Source organism: Triturus cristatus, chromosome 2_1, assembly GCF_964204655.1.
Source record: "Triturus cristatus chromosome 2_1, aTriCri1.1, whole genome shotgun sequence".
Lineage (NCBI taxonomy): Eukaryota > Metazoa > Chordata > Amphibia > Caudata > Salamandridae > Triturus > Triturus cristatus.
This window is the reverse complement of record NC_140581.1, coordinates 1165782670-1165803125: the sequence shown is the minus strand read 5'-3', so window position 1 is coordinate 1165803125 and position 20456 is coordinate 1165782670. Positions and strand designations below refer to the sequence as shown.

Sequence of the window (20456 nt, the reverse complement as noted above, 5' to 3'; positions counted from 1 at the left end):
CCACCCCAATTCCATGTCTCAAACTACTCTTCTCAACCCCTGCCAGCATTTATGTCTACATTGATATCGTTTCCAGTCTTGCCTACTTTTTTATCACTTGCCCAATTTTTTATCACTTATTTCTTATTCCTGCAGATCCTTTTTTTGTTCTTCTTTCTAAACTTTCCTTCATTCATTCAATCAATCAATCAATAACTTCTTTATTCGGTTCAAGCCTTTTAAACCATAAAAGCACATGATAAAAATAGAATAAAATATGTGATAAAAACAGCACAATTCATATCAAACAGATTTTTTTAAAATACAAATATAGACTCATAGACAAGCTAAATTTCTAATGCAGACATTGACTTACGTGCCCGCACTGCAACTTTCAAAAACAAGATGACTCCGTTATTAATGGCCTCATCTTCCAGTCGTAGTAGTGCATCATTAGATTCTCTGAAATTATTAAAGTGTCGCTTCTTGATCAAGGGGAGAAGCTTAGTTTTAGTATATAAAAGATAAAAACTACAAAAAAATTAAAAGTACAGCACCGATTGACCGGATTTCCCGTCACAGGGGCAGGGACTGGTGTCTAAGTTAGCTTGGAAGCCTAATGGGAAGTTCAATAAGTATTTTATAGTGCCTTCTCTAAAATGGAAGAGTAAACTGCGCTCCCAGTCGCTCGTATTGTCAGTCAGGTACTTTTGGGGTAAGCCAATTCATCCCTGATTCCTAGTAAGACAGTCCAATACTCTTGGTTTTGCTATCTTTCTCTTTATTCTATCTTCCTGCACATGCTGGTACCAACACACCTGCGGCTGTTTTTTTGTAATAGAACAAGGAACCCTCCAGATTTTCAAATAGTTGGTTAAGACCAATCATGCGCAGACAGGATTCGATGTACTTTATCCAAGGGATTTTTCTACCATTGTCACATGCAAGGTAGTCTTTTATGATGTCTTTTGTAAGTGCTCCCTCTGTATTTTGCCAAATGGCATACCAAAAAAGCAGGGGGCGGGCACTAATATAATCCTCAACAAAGGGGAGACCTAGCTCGTTATGGCAGATAAGACTAGAGCTGGAGATCGGTGCTCTCAGCATCTTTCTGCAGAATCTATTTTCCTCTAATTGTACTGAGAGACTACTCTCAGTTCCCCAAACCTCTGCCCCATCGCAGACGACAGACACTGTGATCTGTAAATCTGCAATAAGAGAATTAAAGCATTTCCTTTCTTAGGGCGTGGCAAGCTGAATAACGAACCTACGTCTCTAGACAATTTGTTCCCGTTATAAACTATGTGTGTTTTCCATGAGACACTATCATTAAAAGCCATGCCTAGATAGGTAAAGGTGCCTGTGCTTAATAATCTTTGCTCGCCTGCCTTCAGTGAGGATGTTTTATATTTGTTAAGGCCACAGGACATGATAAAAGATTTAGTAAAATTAGTCTGCAAGTCTAATGATGCCATACATTTAACAAAGCGGTTCACTAAAAGAGAAAGAGCCTTTGGTGTACGGGCCATCAACACAGCTTCATCCGCATACAACAGAGCTAGTAACGGCGAACTTCCAATCGAGGGAACGTCAGTGGTAATAGTAGTTAAAAAGGAGTGGAGATCATTTATATATAAAATAAATAAAAGTAGGGCTAAAACACAACCTTGTCTCACACCTCTCATAATACTGACATCTTTTGAGACCTTACCATTGCTGTTGATCCTTACTCTGGCTTTCATTCCTCTGTGCAAATATGCTAGAAAGTGAACTAGTGCTTCATCTAGGCCAAGAGAAATTCAAATATACCATAGCTTAGACCGATTAACGCTATTAAACGCTGTTGATAGGTCCATAAAAGCTAGGTACATAGGGGAGCTTTTTGTCACCGTATACTTTCCTATAATTAATTTAATATTTAGGCACTGCTCTATAGTACCGACTTTTGATCTAAAGCCATACTGGCTGGGATGCAATATTGCTTTTTCTTCTGTCCAGTTGTGTATATGTTTATATAAAACTCTGCCCAATATTTTTAGAGAAGTGTTTATTAGAGAGATCGGTCTATAAGAACTGGGCAGAGAACGGTCCCCTTTTTTAAAAATTGGGACTATAATCAATGTCGACCAGGATTCTGGAATGGGAGCAATGGCGAGGCTATTAAAGACATTTAGTAATAGTGGAGCCCAAAATGACAGCTTATATTTAAAGAGGTCTATAAGCACTCCGTCAGGGCCTGGTGCTTTGCCCCCGGCGCTCTGTTGTAGTGCCTCCTCGATCTCCTCCAGTGCCAATTGAATTAAACTAAAATAAGGATCCGGCAGGGTATCTATAGTTGAGTTAGCCTGGTTGGAAAATGTTAGAATAATGATTCTCCCAGTCTTGACTAGAGATATGACACCTGATCTTTGGATCTATACAGTTAGGTTACTTCATCTGTTTAACTGAAGCCCAAAAAAGATTACCATTCTTCCTGGTTGCAGCTAAGATAAGTGAATCCCATTGTTGTGTCAATTCAGTTTTTCTTTTTTGTAGTACCTGCTTGTATAGTTTGCGTGCTTCGGCTAGAGATATATGGTTCTTGGGTATAACTTTAAGAGTACATCGCAAATGATTGTTAGCACGTGACTAATCCTGGTTAAACCACCGTGGGCTATTAGTACACTTTAAGTTAGGGGCGTGAGCTCTTTTTTAATTGCGTTTCAGAGATCTATAAAGGGAACTACTGCAGTGCTACTAGTGTCAGTCTCTGTGAGGCATGCCTGTAGCAGGGAATAATTTCCCACTATAACCTTATGGAAAAGGTGTTTTGGTGCTACAGATCTCCATTCTAATCTTAGGCAGTCTGTTGAGGGATCAAGTTGTTGCGCCCCGATAGCCTTATTGTACTTTGGCCTAGAGGCCATCATTAAATGGGCTTCAATAGGATTATGATCACTGAAACTGGAAGGAATCACATTACCATGTGATATGTAGTCTGTAAGGAAAGAAGATATAAAGATATAGTCAACAGTGGAACCAGAACCTCGTCCTGTAAAAATAGGGGGGATATCAACATCAGTACAGGTGAAATCCATAATATTAACTAGATCATATGCGGCCAACAGAGAAATCAACTTGCATCCCCTACCATCAGGATTGCTGTCAATGGCACTATCTTTTGTGAAATCGGAGTGCGGGTTTCTTGTGTGTACATTATGTCTAGAAACCGAATGAAGTCTTATATTGAAATCGCCTCCTATACATTTTGCCACTGGCTGCCCACTATCTGAGATGTTATGCTGCAGTAAGGCAATATGATCAGATAATGACGATAAGTTAATGTTTGGCCCGTTAATGAAATCATTATTATAGCAGTTAATTAAATATAGTATGCCTCCTCTTTTATAGCTTATCGTTAGAAGGTTGACATTATTTGTTTTAACAATCTTGCCACTTCCTCCTGCTTTGATATTAACCCAAGTCACCAAGTCCCCCATAGCACGACCGGAACTTGACGGGACGCTAGGTTATGGAAACCAACAAAGCTATTATTATGTGATTCTTTCGTAGACACAGTTTCTTGTAACATTAAGATGTCCTACTGGGAGATAAATGAGATCCACTCAGGGCATATCAATGTAGAGTGTAGTCCTGCTATATTCCAACTCAGAATTTTCAGGGTGTCATTTCCAAGATTTTCAGTTATGCCAGACCCTGACATAGTTGCGAAAGGGGGTCTGAGGCTGGCACAGGGATAGTTAAGGCAGCTCGATCTATGGAAGATTCCAGTCAGTCTAACCCATCCAGACCTTCTAATATGGCAAATCTATTTTCTAGTGCTATAAGAGGTGTATGTACGAGAGTCGGTGTTATCATCATAGGCTTATAGAAAAAGCCAAGTGGTAGGCAACAGATGTTAGTAGGGTGGGCCCAGTTCTCTTCCTGATAGGATAATAAATCGCGGGCAAGAATTGGTCGGCGCAAATTAATCACAATGCAGTCCCCCACAATCCTTTTCTCAGATCGCCGTACCCAACCCACCCTCCGAACCATTAGTAAGTTATTGATATCAAGGGGTCTAATGCCTCTGTTTTTGATTAGCCAATCAGCACATTTGTTTCTCTGATCCTCCTAAGATTCTTTCTGATTTGCCCTCAATAGAGGCACGCCCGACCAAGACCAACTCATAGGGACATGCTGCTGGTGGGAGGTCCAAAGTATCTGTAGAGTACTTAGGTGCTTGCAGTATTGGTGTATTTGGGGGGCACCATTATTCCTACAAGAAATACGGTTGCAGTTATTAATAATATCCTTCTCTTGAAAACTGGAAGGTAATGTCCTCCTTCCACCTTCTGGGATTTGACTGTGGGGTCGGTGTAGTTGGGTGGGTCCCTGATGGTTGCGAGGAGCATTATCAGGCTGAGCTATATTAGTCGATATGTGTTCTGTTATGCCTCTGGTTTCGGGTAAGCCATGGAGCATATTGCCACAAAGGTACTCTGTACTTTTGGCAACGTTGTGAGATTTGTCATTAGTAACTATGGGACCAAGTCTCTTCTCAAGAACTGTTAGTCTCTCTAGCAGTGGTTTTAATTTAATCTCCAAAATATTGCTGATCCTCTCACATAGAATGTCACATAAGGAAGGGCCCGCTTGGGGGGAGTCACATCATCGTTATTACTATTTAGTGGGTTATTGTCCGACGGTTAGTCTGGTGGGGGTAGGCCTGATTGCGGTGGGGCTTCTTTAGTGTTTATGATTTTCTCCTGTTGAGCAGGGTGGTCAAGTTGGGCCCACTTTAGCAAATGGTTGTTACTAGCTGCTGCTCTTGGCGGTTTCTTCCTCTTGTTTCCTGTCTGTTTATTGGCTGTCCTTTTCCTTTTAACTACCATGTTTTGCACAGTTGTTGCTGCTAATGGCGTGGTCGCGGTTGTGGATGCATTTTCTTGCCTAGATGAGATGTGCTGAACAACGGGACTCCCAGGCACAGTAGTACTGCTGTCATTGCATGGTGGAATATGTGGAGTATATAAGGTGCTTGGCAGCATCAGGCCATCCTTATTCGTGGCAGCCAACCTAACATCAGACTCACCGCCCCCCTCCATGACATTTTCGGTGGGCAGCAGATGAGAAGACACCGCATCGTCAAAAGACAGACGTCGCTCTGTGAGGTCGATCTCATTGAAGACTATTCCTGCCACTCTCTCAAGCACAGAGTCTAGGATCACAGAGGAGCTTGTAAGACCCCCCCTCAGGCCTCCTTCAAATCTCAATTTCGACATTGCAAAATATTCAGCTCAACGCTCACCTACTTTTGGTTGAAGTTGTAATTCCTCTGTGATCTTGATGAGAAAATCCAAAAGGTATGGCCCAGCCCGGCCTCTTCTGGCCGCTGACTGGCGCGACCCAGGCACGCCCGGGACGTCTCACGCTGCGGCAGCCCCCTGAGCAGTTTTGAAGGGCCTCCTGACGCTATGGTGTGCGTGGTTCTGCCTCTCCCTGCCCCAAGGAGGATCGAGACAGCAAAGCAGACGGGCGTCCCGTGCTGCGGGAGCCCTGGGCAGTTTTGAAGTGCCTCTTGGCACTGTGGGGTGTGTGGGCGACAGTCCATCTGCAAAAAATGCTGGGGAGTGTGGTTCCAGCTCCCCCAGCCCCAAGGAGGATTGAGGCGGCACTTCCCCTTTTGTTAATTTTTTTTTCTATTATGTTTCATCTATCCAACTCCATCGCCAGTTCTCCTTTTCCTTCTTTAGTTCAATCAATCTGCATTTTTATACCAGATCCATTTGCTTTTACTTTTCTTTATTCCTCCTCTAAAATCCTCTCTTACTTTGCCTTTTCTTTCTTTCTTTACCTACGGATTTAGGTTTGTATTTTCACTAGTGATGGAATGTTCCAGTTTTAATTTCATTAGTAAAGATGCCTTGTGCAAAGGCGCCATTTACTATGTCAGGGGTGTGGTTTCTTCTCTGGAGTTGGGCTTAATGATGAAGAATGAGAGAATGTTCCCCTCCTATGAGGTGGATTTGAAGGTAGTAAGGTTGTCAGCAGATTCTGTATTAGAAGGCAGATTTAATAAGAATCACTAAGGAACAATGGCAATAGCTGCTTTGCGCTTTTGAGTTGATGCTAGATCTAGCTTGTTTAATGTGTGTAATTATTTGATGGCATTGCAATTGGCAGTTGAGTGTAGTATTATGGGTATCTGAGATACATTTGATCCAATACTTGATCACTTTGATCATGCTCTCAATGTTTTGAAAGTGCAGCATAACTGCTGACTTGTTATAGGTAGTGGAAGTTAGGTTTCTCTTTGAGCAGTGGGGAGATTTCAGTCTCGGATATGGTTTTCCTTTTTGCTTGCTGATAGCTCATTAACTATCAGTTTGTTTTGGGGGCACCATGATGTGGAGCGCTTTGGTTTTATAGTGCACAGCTTCAGTGGGGCTTTCAGCATAAGACTGAATAAACACTGGAGGGAGCTGACATCAGCTATTAAGTTTATTGTGATTGCCAGTGTGATGAATTCTTGCAAGAGAGTTTTCAAGTGCAAGATCATGAAGGATCAATTTCTGGTTTTTAAATTTTTGATTCATAGTAGTAGACAGTTGTGTCATGAAAATGATGATTGGGGTGATTCATTCAGTGTGTTGTTTGATGTGGAAAAAGTCAATAGTGTTCCAATCAAAGTGTTACTGGAAGAATTGGCTAGGAGTTTGACATGCAATACAAGAGCAAGATAATGTTGGATCTGATGAAATTTGAGGCACTGATTAGTTCTGTGATTTCCTCGCTGGAGAGCTTGCTGGGATCAGATCAGCTGTAGGGATGAAAGACGGTGGTCTGAGAATGAATGAATGAATGAATGAATATAAATTTTATAAATCGCAAACTTAGCCCAGGGGCATCAAGGCTGGAAATGGTAGGATACTGTTGAATAGTAATATACAGTTAATGGTAGTTTAATGCAGAGGAATTTGTGATCAGGGCATGATGTGGATGATATCAAGTTCCTGAAGTTATGTCACTTCAAACACTAAATACCTCAGAATGTTTCAAAAGATGGCCTCCAAATATGTAAGTGCTTACGCTCTCAAAAATTGGTATGGTGGTTATGCCTATAGAAGTGTAACTAACCTGCTGTTGTTCAAAGGAAAATAGCTATGTTGGTTGCATGAACTGTGCCAATGACTGTGATATGCTCCCTTTTCTTAGGAAGAAATCAGGGCTTTGACTCCAACACATGGCAAACATTTCTTGGATGTCAGTGAAGGACTGGGGCCAGCACCGTATGACCCAATGTAAGTAAAGTAGTATTTTCATTAACATAGAAAAAATGTTGTTTCGATGAGCACAGAAAATGAATGAGAAATGATGCTGGTATGAGAGTTAGTTCCCAAAATGGGATTAACTGGCTCACTGTGATGGGAGCAATTATGTAATAATCACAATGACAAACTCACACAAGGCCTAGCAGAAATGAAATGCATAGGTGTAGTACATGACATTGAGTGTAAATGTTAATAATTACTGCTGTTTCCTGAGATTTGGCATTGAGGAAGGAGAGATACCAAGATAGTAAATCCACCAAATTGGTGTTGATAAGGTGATTCAATCTTCAGAAGGTAACTACATAACAGTATATATACAAAAAGACCCTTGTAAGAAGAAACGTTGAAACTTATATTGCTAAATTAATACAATACAATAAATACTGCAAAGTGTGAGGTTACTGTCACCTGGCTTTATTTTTGGCATAGTGAACCATTGTTACGCATGAAGTATTCCAATGTTGATCTAATGGCTGAGATTTTTTTTCCAGAAAAAAGACACAGAGCATTATGTGTTCCTTAATAATTTGACTTGTATTTTTATTTTAGTGCTGGTTTTGTGGTGTTCTATGATTTCCTTCTGGGCCTTGACCCCTCCTACCGGGTGTGCCGTCTAGTGGTGGGGCTGTACAGTGGAGGACTGGAGATTGGAAATCCCTCATCTCTTCCACCCGCTTACTGTGAGTTAGGCAATATGTCCACTTTCCCTGAGAACAAGCGACGAAACATAGCCATCCTTGCTACCAAGCAGGCTGTACCCAGGTATCTCTTTCAAACTATATACCAAACATTTTAAAAGTAATATGCATATTCTATCCAGATAGAATTAATGTATAAAATATACAGCAATTACAATATGCTTGGAATGTAACTACACATGTTTTTCCACACAACTATCTCAAAAAAGAGCACGCTCCAGTTAACCAGCGTTGTGTTTACACACTTTATTAAATGTTTTTAGTATATGTAAAATTTTCAGTTTCTGTAAATGTTGTAATAGAGCAACCTCTTTAACTGTAGAGGTAGTCTGAAATTACACCTATGTCAATTTAGCTATATTTAATATCATTCCACATTTTTTACTTTGAATTCCTAATGTAAATCATTTCTTCATTTGTCACTAACGTTTCGCGAAGAAAGAAAAACTCCACTGATAGTCACGTAATGAGAAATCATGAAACTTAGTTAATCTACAATAGTGCATAGAAATTCCAGACTACCCAGATTTATTGAATGTACTTTTAATTTTTTGATGCACAAATTCCATGCTTTTGTTTGAATGAAACTTAATAGATAGTATCCCATTGAAAGCAAAATATATAGTCGTGATTTTATGATCTCTTTAATAATGGATTAGTCTAGATATAAATAATGTATCCATGTGTTATGGGATAATGGAGCTTTAAGCATGCTGGGTGTATTAAAGCAACGAGGAAGCAATATTACTCAGATTATAAAGGATACTAATTCTGACAACTAGGGAAGGAAAGGACTGTGATAGGCCAGACGGCAAAAAACTATTGAAAATATTCAAAGTATGCATGGGTGAGACTTTAAACACTACTACAAAAAATGCATAGTCCCCTTCAAATCAACAAAATGTGATAGTTGTAAAAGCAAGGCAATCTTTAGTGGATGTGGCAATCATCACTCCATATCTCAGCAGGGAGTGAACCTTATTGGAAATATAAGCCAGCCTCTATTATGTCATTTTGTACTTGATGTTATTTCTATTTATCAGTGCTTTTCTCCCACAATTATCTACCTATGTTTTCCGCAACTCATATGTAAAGCTCTCTGATATCCACTTGGGTCATGTTCGCGCTATTTAAAACTTTTAAAATAAATAAACAAATAAAAAAGCCGGAGAGATTACGTTTTCCACCACAGGTGATAGGGCGATTTGCTCCATGCACATTCTAGTGCAAATTCAGGTTCAGGAAGCACCATCCAATTAATCTTAACTTCCAGCTGAGGCTGACATCAAAATTCAATACATTTCAATAACATGAAGCAGATTTGGCTTCACAATGGCAGAGAGAGTTTAAGTTTCAAAACATAAAGGTTTATTAAAGGATTAGCAAAATAGTAAATTCAAACATCAGATTAGTTCTAAATCAATAATCAGTACATGAATGTATTAGTGGATATAAAAAAAACAAAGATCATGAACAAAGACAAACTATTATATATTTGTCTCAAAAAGAAAGGTAAGCAAGTTAGGTTTTGACATAAAGAGATCACCCTACTCTTCTAATTCAGGAAAAGGTTCAGCTGAGAAGTCAGGAAAAAAGGGTCCTGTTATAAAGGCAAATGAAAAGAGCATCAGCCTAAGGGTCAGGCAAAGAAGCTTCTAGAGGGCATCAGAAAAAGCATGTGAACGCTCGTCTAAATTGCATTAACTTAAATCACACAATTCTAACACTTCACTACACCTACACATGATTTCCAGACGAAGGGCCAATAACGTTGAGGCACGAGCAGATAACGTAAATTCATGATTTCTTTCAAGCTACTACACAATGAACACACTCTGTACTTCCTTTCAAACTTACACTTTGGATCAAGTAGTTCTCTGCAGGTGCACCTCAGAAAACAAAAGATACATCATTTGAAATTGCTGTTTCGGTTTCTCCTGCCATTAAGATACACAACATGGAACAAAATGGCAACCAGACTTTAATCATTTTAAAATGTGACCTACATTAGGTGTGGTCAAACTGAACGTTAAAGATATACTCTGATCCCGGTATATTTGTGTGTTACATGTTAATGTTGATTTTAAATCAAAACATTTAATCATGGCAAAATCTCTTTCAGATTTCTTCAACCTGCTCTCCATGATAATGAGAACTTCAACTCAATGTCCACAGTGATGCTTTGGACAGATAATAATAACATGGCTGTGACAATGAGCTAAGTCAAATGCCGAAGGAAAAAACGCTCTTTTGCGACTTACATCTGCTACCATAAAACCCCATGAGGTACTTCTTGCAGGGAGTGTTGATTATACTCTCTTTGTGAATGAGTGATGAAATGAGGGTTTTCATCACTCATTCACAAAGAGAGTATAATCCACGAAGTACCTCATGGGGTTTGGTGTTAGCTGCCGTAAGACGGAAAAAGGGCCAGTGAGCGAAGCGCTTCATGATCCTACCTGATATTTTAGGCACATAAGCACATCAAAGACAAATGAACCAGCTTCATGTCTCAGAACCACAGCCTGGACACATCTACTGCGTGCGTCAATTGTGCACGTGTGCCATTGCTGGCATTAATAGTCAGTGTGAGGGTTGCAGAGGTGGATCTGAGGGGAGAGGGGGCTGATGAGAATGGCTGGCAAGCAGGGTGCCTCTTCAGCCAAGCAAAGATGGTGAAAAAAGCTGAAAAGCAACAGAAAGGGCACCAGTAGTCTTTAATGATACTGCTAACTAAAATTATATAGTTTAAATAACAAAATGAAAAAAGTTTTAAAAGGTCAAACATAGTCTCACAAAGGAATAAAACAGCAGGTCAAGCCACGATATGAATGTACTTAAAAAGAAAAGAAAAATATGGAAGTAAAACAATGTCAGACGCTTTCGTGAACTGGTAACACGAAAAGGTGGAAACTCAGGGAAATTATAAATCCTATTTAATAAATATGCAGTAAAAAAGTCTTGGTTTATTAGTCTCCCGGTGCAATGTACTTAATGAGCCTATGACATCTTTAGCTGTATAACAATCAGCGTGTATTTGATGTACAAATGTAAGCTAGGCGTACCAATTTACATGCCAGCCGCGGCCACGGACGCTGCAGGTAAGAGCGGTGTGGCGTGGGGATTTTGAGAGACGATGACAAGGGAAAATTAAATAAGTAATTGATTTTCCCTCTTGGTCGTCTCTCGAAATTCCCCCCCGCCGACCCACCGCCGCATCGCTCTTACCTGCAGCGGCTGCAGCTGTTACCTGCCTTACCTACCATACTTCCTTTTTTAGTGCACATTCATGTGATCCCAATGGTGTTTTTTCATTTTAAATGAAAAGATAAAATGTAAACATTTTCAAAGATTATAATCCGAATACATATTTTTGCCTGCGTGTATATATGAATGGCGATGCTTTGAAAATATTGAATTTGCATGTTTCTTGATGAATAGGGCTTTTTTCAATGGTCATCGAGTTGCATGTGTTACCAGGGTCTGAAGGGCACTGCACGTTTCAAATAAGGTCTGAATCTCCAGGTTATGCATGACTAACTGTGAACTGATCTCTTACAGAGTGCGCCCATCTCCAACAATAGCTCTGGTCATTGAGTTGCAAGCTTCCGGAGGATATGACCCGTATGGACAGGAAGTCAACCGCCTTGTAGCAAGGGGATGGGTAAAAATTGATATTTTTGACTACCAGAATCGCGTCATCAGTGGACAGTGGAGAGTTCCAGTTCGTACCCTTCCTGTAAAGCCGTCATTGACAACAGGAGAAATTAATGGAGTGCCGCAGGTAAATCATTCAATATTTCAGTCCCACAAACCAAGCCGCTCTTTATATTTAGGTTTCAGGAAGTTGCCTCACTATGTTGAGTGAATCGTAGAGAGCAATGGAAAAAGCAATGTATGAATGTAACTTCTCTGTGCATGGCTGTGACTCAGGGTGCCCCACCAGCCTATCGAATCAAATATGCCCTCACCATGTGAAATGCATATTACTACAGAGGAGCTCTGCACACACAAAGCTTTATACTCCAGAACTCCCTGGAATTATATCACTCCAATGAAATAATTAGAATACGTTGCCTATCATCAGTCAGCAGTACTCACATGACACCTTTGATGACAGTGTTTGCAGATGACATTGTGATGTTTTCTGCTGCACAGAGCAACCATTTGACCAGGTTGTTTATGAGTTTTGGACAATGTCATGGTTTTATTCCCAAACGTTAACTCAGCTTTAAAGGTAAAGCAGCCCTATTGTTAGTCATCATATGCATGATTGTATGTGACATGCTTTAGGGTAAATCCAGTGCTAATTTGCAAAAGTAGAAAAAGTGCAGAAGTGCAAAGTTTTTCAAAGGAATCTGGGCTTCTGAAGACTAAGCCTTTGTAGTCTTGATTCCAGCGCCTTGATACCTTCATGGGTGAGTATCCGCGCTTTACAGACCCTGATTGATTGAATGATTGATTCCACCGCCTGCCTTTTTTCCACCGTCCATACATGAATGTAATCAAAACAAATCTTCTACCATCTTCACTGTATGTTCTTTGTGAAATAACATTCTGTTTTCTTAATATGCTGCTTTGCAATTGAAATAAATTAATTTGAAAAAAGGCGCATAGACAAGATATAGTAGGGCTACATCTGTTATATAATGGAGCACTCTGTCTGACCTTTGTTTTTAGGTATTGAAGGAACCAGGTTCTATGTTCTAGATCTGCTCTGGAACCCCAGGCCGATGGCTCTTTTTATCAGCATGCAAGCGTGGACGGGAAATAAATTGTTGGCCAATCAATCATTGTAGTTCCAATGCACTATGACACTGAGTAATCACAGACTCCCAATTTACGGGAAAAAATGGAATTAGCACACATCAATTATAAATCTTATTTAAAGTTCATTAGAACATCGAGTATCTGTGATGATTTGCAGAAAAAGCAGGTCCAGATTTTTCTTATGATCGCAAAAATTGTTCTTTATTGATAAATATGTTCAGTTGTTAAAATCCAATATTCAAAAAATTCATTTAGCCAACGCGTTTCGTCTCAGGAGAGACTTCTTCAGGACTCAGAATTATATATGCATTGTTTGTTCATATTCCATTAGTAAAGAGAAACTCTAAGACACAAATAAATATAGTGCCAAGGTAATCATCTTAGTATGATGAAGATAATTCAGACCGTAGCATTGATAGGCAGCAATAATCTCGGCGTCCGTGCATGGTCACCCTGAGTATCAATGCTACCGTCTGCATTATCTTTATCATACTAAGATGATTACCTTGGCACTATATTTATTTGTGTCTTAGAGTTTCTCTCTACTAATGGAATACGAAATTTTGCGATCATAAGAAAAATCTGGACCTGCTTTTTCTTCAAATCATCACGGATACTCGATGTTCTAATGAACTTTAAATAGGATTAATAATTGATGTGTGCTAATTCCATTTTTTTTCATGATTGTTTTTGGGGTCGAACCCAATAGGTAGTGGAGAGGGGTGCACTTCCTGGTTTTTAGCACCATCACCATACTGTTAAGCCACTCTTAGTGACAGGTGCAGGATCATTGCCTCAACCATCTTTGTGTCTTAGACTCCCAATTTAGTTTAGTTAGTTTGTTACAAAGCCAAGAACAGTTGGACAAACAGACACCTCAAGATGAGGGTATAGATATACATCGGAACTAATACAAAGCCAAACCTATGGCTGAAGTTGAGACGGTGCAACATGCACAAAATAATCAGTTCAAGTACTAGAATACAGACGATGACAGTGCAGACGTCGAGATTCCCCTTCCTTGGAAGTTTATGGGTATAAAGCATTAGTGTGTCCCTACACTACAACTAGAGTGACATTCCTAACTAGCATTTCCCAAGGCAATAGCCATTAAAGTGTCAGCTTGTGAAGTCTTCCTAAGAAGTCTCTTCACTTGATGGGTCAAGTAGCATAAAGCTACAGAGCTTGTTCTAAGATGCTCTCTCTTCTCAAGGCAAGGCAGATGTTCCTGGACCTTTAGCTAACTTCGATACATCAATATTACAGGTAGTATCCCATGATGCATTGCAGCATCACAACATCCAGTCAAGCCACTTCCTCGTAGGTGATTTTCCCCTCAGCAGTGATGCTTCCAGGCCTTAGCGAGATGACCTTGATTCCCAGGCTTACTCCAATGAGAAAGTACAACCGTTCTTCATTATCAGTATCAACGTTCAATGTATCCTCTCCTCCCGCAGCCTAACTCCTAAAACAAAGACATTATTCTAGCTAACAAGGATGAATTCTCCACCTGCAACAGAAACATGAGAAACAACCATTTCCAATATGCACATTAATTCACTAATAAATCTAATGCAAGAGCTTCCAGGGGAAAAATACAATTCAGGCCTACAGAAATCGGCCAACATAAGAAATGGCACAAAGCCTTATGAAATTACCCATATAGAATGAGCATTTTTTACTGAGCATATCTAAATTAACTCGTTACATAGGCATATCAAATACATGAATAATTGTCAGCAGCAGGTACGAATTCTACACTTTAATGTTTTCGACTAAGCACACGTAGTTACAATGTTAATTTCTTCACGTTCACATTGATAATATCCCTAATACGTCACCCTTCATGCTATTACAGTTCACATTCTAATGTCCTAAGTTCATACAACTAATGATTATGTGTAGGTGCGGCCTACCCATGATTATAATGCATGCATACAAATGAAAGAGCAAATTGTGCGCTACAACAGTATCACTATAGTCAGCTTTGTCTGGGAGATGTCATGTTAAGACAGTTATAAACAGTATATATGTATGTGTATATGTATATAGTATGTATAATGTGGTGAAGAGAGTGGGGTGTGGTCAGGTCTCTTCATCCATTTGCTTTCAAGGGTTTTTCACGGTTTCATGGCATTTACTAGTTCGCCCCATTGTCCCATTACTGTTCCCATTAGGTTTGGGTGATACTGTCCTTCAAGTAGTCCTCACTCCCTATATCTCCCATGCTGCTGACTTTCTTTTACAGTTCATTCCCATGCCACATACTCACTCACTCTTACTCCATGTAATTGCACCTGCTATTTTCACTTTTTTATGTTCTTACCCGATTCCTCCCTTAACAGGCGTTGGCATCAAAATCATCTTCCCATCTCCATGTTGCTGCCACCTTACTCATCTCCATCATCTTTGCCCTACTTCAGCCATCTTCCTCCAACATCTCGCTACCTCTTGCCTTATACCCTCCTTTCTCTATACAATAGTTGCTACAGTATTACACATAGTAAAGCACTGGCCTTTAAGGGAGTGTATAGGTTGTTTGTAAATACAAGTGACAGGTCTTACCTATGAATATTAGGGTGAATTCTTAAAATAACATACTGGAGATACACTCAGGCGATTCTCATGACTATCACCATCAAAAGCATTGGAATATTTATTTAGGCAATAGAAATCAAACAAAAATCTTTAGATGTGTGAAAGTGAAAATTCATATTTTTATTGAGTTTTACAAAGTATATTCAGGTACATTCAGTGACATATTTATAATCACCAAGCATCCCAAGAAAGGTGTACAACGCGTATTACACTCCCCAAGTTTGTCCTGTGTTACCGTGGTTTGCAGAATCTCGGATATAAACACCCGTACATTCCAGTGGCCAAGGCCTGTGTGTTCTGCAGGCAGGTGGGTTGAGGGTACTCATGTGTCCTGTGCATATAGTCTACTACAGCTTTCCATAACAGGCGAGAAAATAGAACAGGTAAACATTGCCCGGGTTGGCCATAGCCATTAACATCTGTGACGTGGTACTCATCTGTGCGAGCTCTGTATTGGAGCACCGTCTCCTTATTGATCTCTGTGTCTATTTGAAGGGTGGCTGCGTTGGGCCCATAGCACATCTAGAGGGATGGATAATCTTAGGTACTGTGTGGGGTGCCGGAGGGGCCAGGTCTGCAGAGTACAGCCCCAGTGCTCCGCAGGTGTGTTGCCTGCCGTGTAAAAGAATCCTCCCTGCACCCCTACAAAATCCTCCAGGCCATATCAGTCTGGGTATATTGGGGCTCAGGCTGGTTGTAAATCTGTAAAACAGAAATGGAATGGAGCACCGCAGAGAAACAAATCAACACATTTTCAAGTTCATTTGTTAGAAAACGTCTTCCTTTATTGAATTCCAATTTTAAAATGTAAGTTCCAAAAACCAAAGCATCCAGCCAATGCTTTACATTCAAAATCAATTGAACTTCATCAGGGTTTTTTTAAATATAAAACTTGTTCCTCATCAGTAAGTAATATCCATGTTTAGTTGGTTATGTATGGCATTTGATCATTCAGTCTATTGTAGCAAACTACACCAAATTCGGCAGGCTCTTACGATAAATTCCAATAGAAGTGAGGAAGGTTGGACGCGGACAGTGCATTTTCGATACTGAACCTGGTATCGAATGGGTAATACTGGTACCGCCACGTCTATTGGAATTTACCATAGGAGCCTGCCAGATTGGGTATAGACTTGATGCTTGGTTTTTGGATCTTGCATTTTAAAATTGGAATTAAATAAAGGAAGCTGTTTTCTAAAAAAATTGACCCGAAAATGTGTTGATTTCCTTTTTCTGCGGGTGCACCATACCATTTTTGCTTTACGTATTAGCCTGCTCTGCATCTAATCACATAACGGCTGATATTGGAATTGAAGTGCACCAAATTATACCAATTGGAATGATGTGTTAGGTGCGGTTAAAAGGTCCGCCATTGGTGTGTATACCCTTTTTCTGCCTGTAAATCTGTCTTTGCAATGAGGTTATCTATGTACATGTCCAATGCGTCCCACTGCAGTACTTCCCCCTTCAATGTGCTGGGAGTGAGCACCAGGTGGCTGTCTCAGCGGTTACCCATTTAAGTAGGTCTCTAAGCCACAGAGAGGAGCCGTAGCTGACTTCCACGTCATTGCTATGTGACGTTTTAATAGGATTAACACTAGATCTACAAATTTTGTGGCATATTTGTGTGTGTGTGTGTGTTTGTGTGTGCGAGCTGGAGGTCAGTCCCAGAAGGCAGTGTAATGGATCCACCTGCAGAGGTTGTCCCATAATGTCCGTTAGTGTCATCAATGCCTCTTCCCAGTAGCGCCCTATCTCCGGACTGGACCACACCATGTGATAAAAGTCTACCTTCGGGCATTTGCACCAGTGGCATTTTGGTGTTGTTCCTGGAAAGATACGGTGCAGTTGTGCAGGGATGAGCTATGTCTGATGCAGATAGTTAAACTGTGTATGTTTCGGTCGTGGGTGCAAGCGACCATTGTCTATCTGTAAAACCCTGTCCGGTTGAGAGGGCCCATTTCTCTTTTAAGGCCAGTAACTGCAGGAGTCCAAAAACCCCATATAGAATAGTGAAACCATTGTGTCTGGCCTACCATGTTTCAGTAGTAATTGCAACATGGTGGATATAGTGGGTTCAGTATGATCTGGGCCCCATGTGACCCTATTGCAGCAGTCAGCAGTGTTGTGGGTCAAAAACTGCCCCTTATCTATGCCATAGCGCTCTCTTAAGTCATCAAAGGTCAGTAAGATTTTATTTTCATATAAATCGCCTATCTCTTGCATGTCTGCCTCTGTCCATGGTCTAGCATTGTGGTGATACTCCACCCCGCGGAACACCCACAATGGTAGGGTGAAGCATATGGCATGAGGCGACATAAGGCTGTACATACATATGTCATCAAAGCTTGGCCACCTTAGTGAGGCGTCCCATGTCCGGGGTGTCTCTGCTAGGGTTCATGAGTAAGTGTAGGATATCATAGCCCTCTATGGTATTGGAGAGAGACAACTTTTCAGGGTTAGTAGTACTCACTAGCCAGAGCATGGTCCATTGTAGTTATTCTGCTGCATAATACAGTTCATAATGGGGGGAACCTAGCCCACCCCTCTAAAGTGGGGCATATAGCTTGTGCAGGGCCACTCTGTGCCTCCCCGCAACCGCCATCAAGCTGGATAGAACAGTATTTACCTCCTGGAGGAATCTTTAATGAAGAGAGTTCGGGAGTGCCGAGAAGTGTTAAGGAGGCTGAGGCCGCACAATTATTTTCGCTATTGGCATTCTGCCCATTGGAGAAAGGGGTAAAGACTTCCAAAAAGTCAGGGACCGCCACGCACTGGCCATTATTACCACCCAGATACTAGGCTGTCGTCTGAGTGGTAGAAATTTACTCCCAGATATCAGAAAGAGTCGTATCCACCCCAGGTGGTTGGTTTCCTCCCTCTCTGATTCAGGCACTCTACAGAGGGGGAATAGGCAGGATTTAGCCCTCTTCAGTTTCAGTCCGGAGACCATCCTGAATTCGTCCTGCACTTCCATTACTTAGGGAAGTTCTCTGTGTATGTCTGTAAGGTATATTAGGGTGTCGTCTGCATATAGCGAGAGGCCACTGCTTATTATTGGGTGGTGTTAGACTTGTGTGTTGAAGCTGCAGTAGATTTTTAAGTTTAGATGCACCATGTAGCAAATGTTTTTTTAAGAAGGATTGGTTCGTAGAAACTATCTGTACAAGTTCAACTTTCATGTTACATTAAGAAAATGAGGTTCAAGTTCAACTATTATGTTGCATTAGGAAAATGAGGTTCAAGACTCCACAGGTGATATTGAGGAACAGAGTAACACTGGTAGAGGAACATTGGTAGAGAATCCCAAATCCCTAGTTCTCCAGTAACATTCTAGTTTGGAACAATTAAGAGGCGTGAAAAAAGTATATACAGTGTTGTTTTCCAAGCAATGAGAAACAAAGGGATTATGGTATTTGGCAGAATGTATAGATCTAGTTAGCATTAAATACTTACATGCTTTACAGTTTCATCTTCCGAAACAAGGTTTCTTTAAATATCTGCATATGGGAATGGGATTAGAATGGCATTAGCACTACTATGTGGTGGTGCAGAATTGCTTCTTGAGATGTGTCTATTTTACTTCAGTTCATTATAATTCTTTTCTGAATAGGTCAAAGGGGTCATTTTTCAGAGTCTATTAAAAATGGTCATCAACTACATATGTGTTTAAAAGCAACAAATTCAGATGCATAACTCACTTTTTGTAACCCATGTTATGTGATCAGGAATTACTACCAAATTGAAATGTTAAGATTGTGGAGAATTGTGGGGTGTTGTGTAATTCTCTTTATTTGGTGCTGACTCCTTAAAATGAGGTGTGTCTGTTAGCTCTCCGCAGGGCTGAACTCAGTATCCGGACATAATATGAGGTAGTTATCCAAACTGATAGTGAAAATAGGAAGAACATTCCTATTTGTGATGATGTGTAAATCTGAAGCAAAACCCATAAGTAATTAAGGTTCAAATGATAATGTTACGTTCTTCAGGGAGATGGAATCCAGATCGATACAGAGAAGAAAAAGCCGCCATGTGTCCCACCCATTTATGACAGTTTTCCCTGTGGCTATTTCAAGGCTCAAGGACAAAGGAAATACTTCTATTTTGGACTGCCTAAATACTCACAACCATCGTCCAAATGTAGCGTAACTGCTTCTAGCCTCGATCATGTCCCAGTTTCATCTCCTCTAATGATGAACAATCAGGAGGATGCTTTTGTGAGAACTCGCATATTTACTTCGCAAAGCCATTCGGTGTTGACTAGCGAAAATGGAAGCTCAATGGGGATCAAGTCAACTGGATTTCAGGAATTGTGTTCACGTTTTGGACCTATCTTCAAAAATCGAATTATTGAGGTGATTTCCTTGATTTGTCGATCAATTGATTCTTCATATGACATAGTTGCTTTGCTTCTGATTTTAGACATAAATAATGTTGATCTTCCTCAGAGCATGTAGTTCACTTTATCAGTAATGGATTATGCAACAAGCAATTGTCAAATTGATTTTGTTATTCTCTTCATTCCTAAAAAATGGATCCTGTTTTATGTAGTAAGGTCAAGGGCTGAAATTTCCTAGGTTCAGTTAAGCCTGTGATCTGTAACTATTGCCATGACAAATGGTCAATGTTGTGAGTGTTCATTCGCCTTGTCAAGGTTTGCCAACATTTCAAAAGCCAACAAGGCATTTTATGAACATTATCAAATAATATTCAGACAATTATGCTCATGCAGTTTAAGGAGTCCCATAATCCGCCCGTTGCCTTTATTTTTGAGCATAGATTTTGCACAATTTGCACTTTTTTTGTCGTGGTTTATTGGGAAATTTATAGCTGTTCATTTTCCCTGATTTTACTCCGCAGCTGGATAATACAGAGCTGTACATTCGCATTGTTAATGCACGAGATGCAGAAGTTCACAGCATCAACTCCATCGAACCCAACAATGCAGTGTTCTACAAATATCCTCCTCTGGTATGTATGATTTTCTCTTCTTTGCCACCTAGTAAATGGCTGGATGGGAGGATGGTGTTTCAGGAATACCTCAGCTACCTACCTGAACTTTCAGATACAAGTTAAAACTTGGGGCATATTATCAAAC

The 20456-nt window shown here is 40.3% G+C and overlaps 1 protein-coding gene across 3 annotated transcripts in view; it reads left to right on the top strand.

Annotated features, from left to right (window-relative positions):
- Window positions 1–20456, top strand: part of LOC146866522 (coiled-coil domain-containing protein 17-like) — a 621178-nt gene that overhangs the window by 578596 nt on the left and 22126 nt on the right. For all 3 annotated transcript variants that reach the window (XM_085636616.1, XM_085636614.1, XM_085636617.1), the window contains 4 exons: window positions 7177–7262; window positions 7842–8054; window positions 11552–11774; window positions 20219–20329. In XM_085636616.1, the coding sequence (XP_085492742.1) occupies window positions 7177–7262; window positions 7842–8054; window positions 11552–11774; window positions 20219–20329 (633 nt within the window). The remainder of the gene's footprint in view (window positions 1–7176; window positions 7263–7841; window positions 8055–11551; window positions 11775–20218; window positions 20330–20456) is intronic.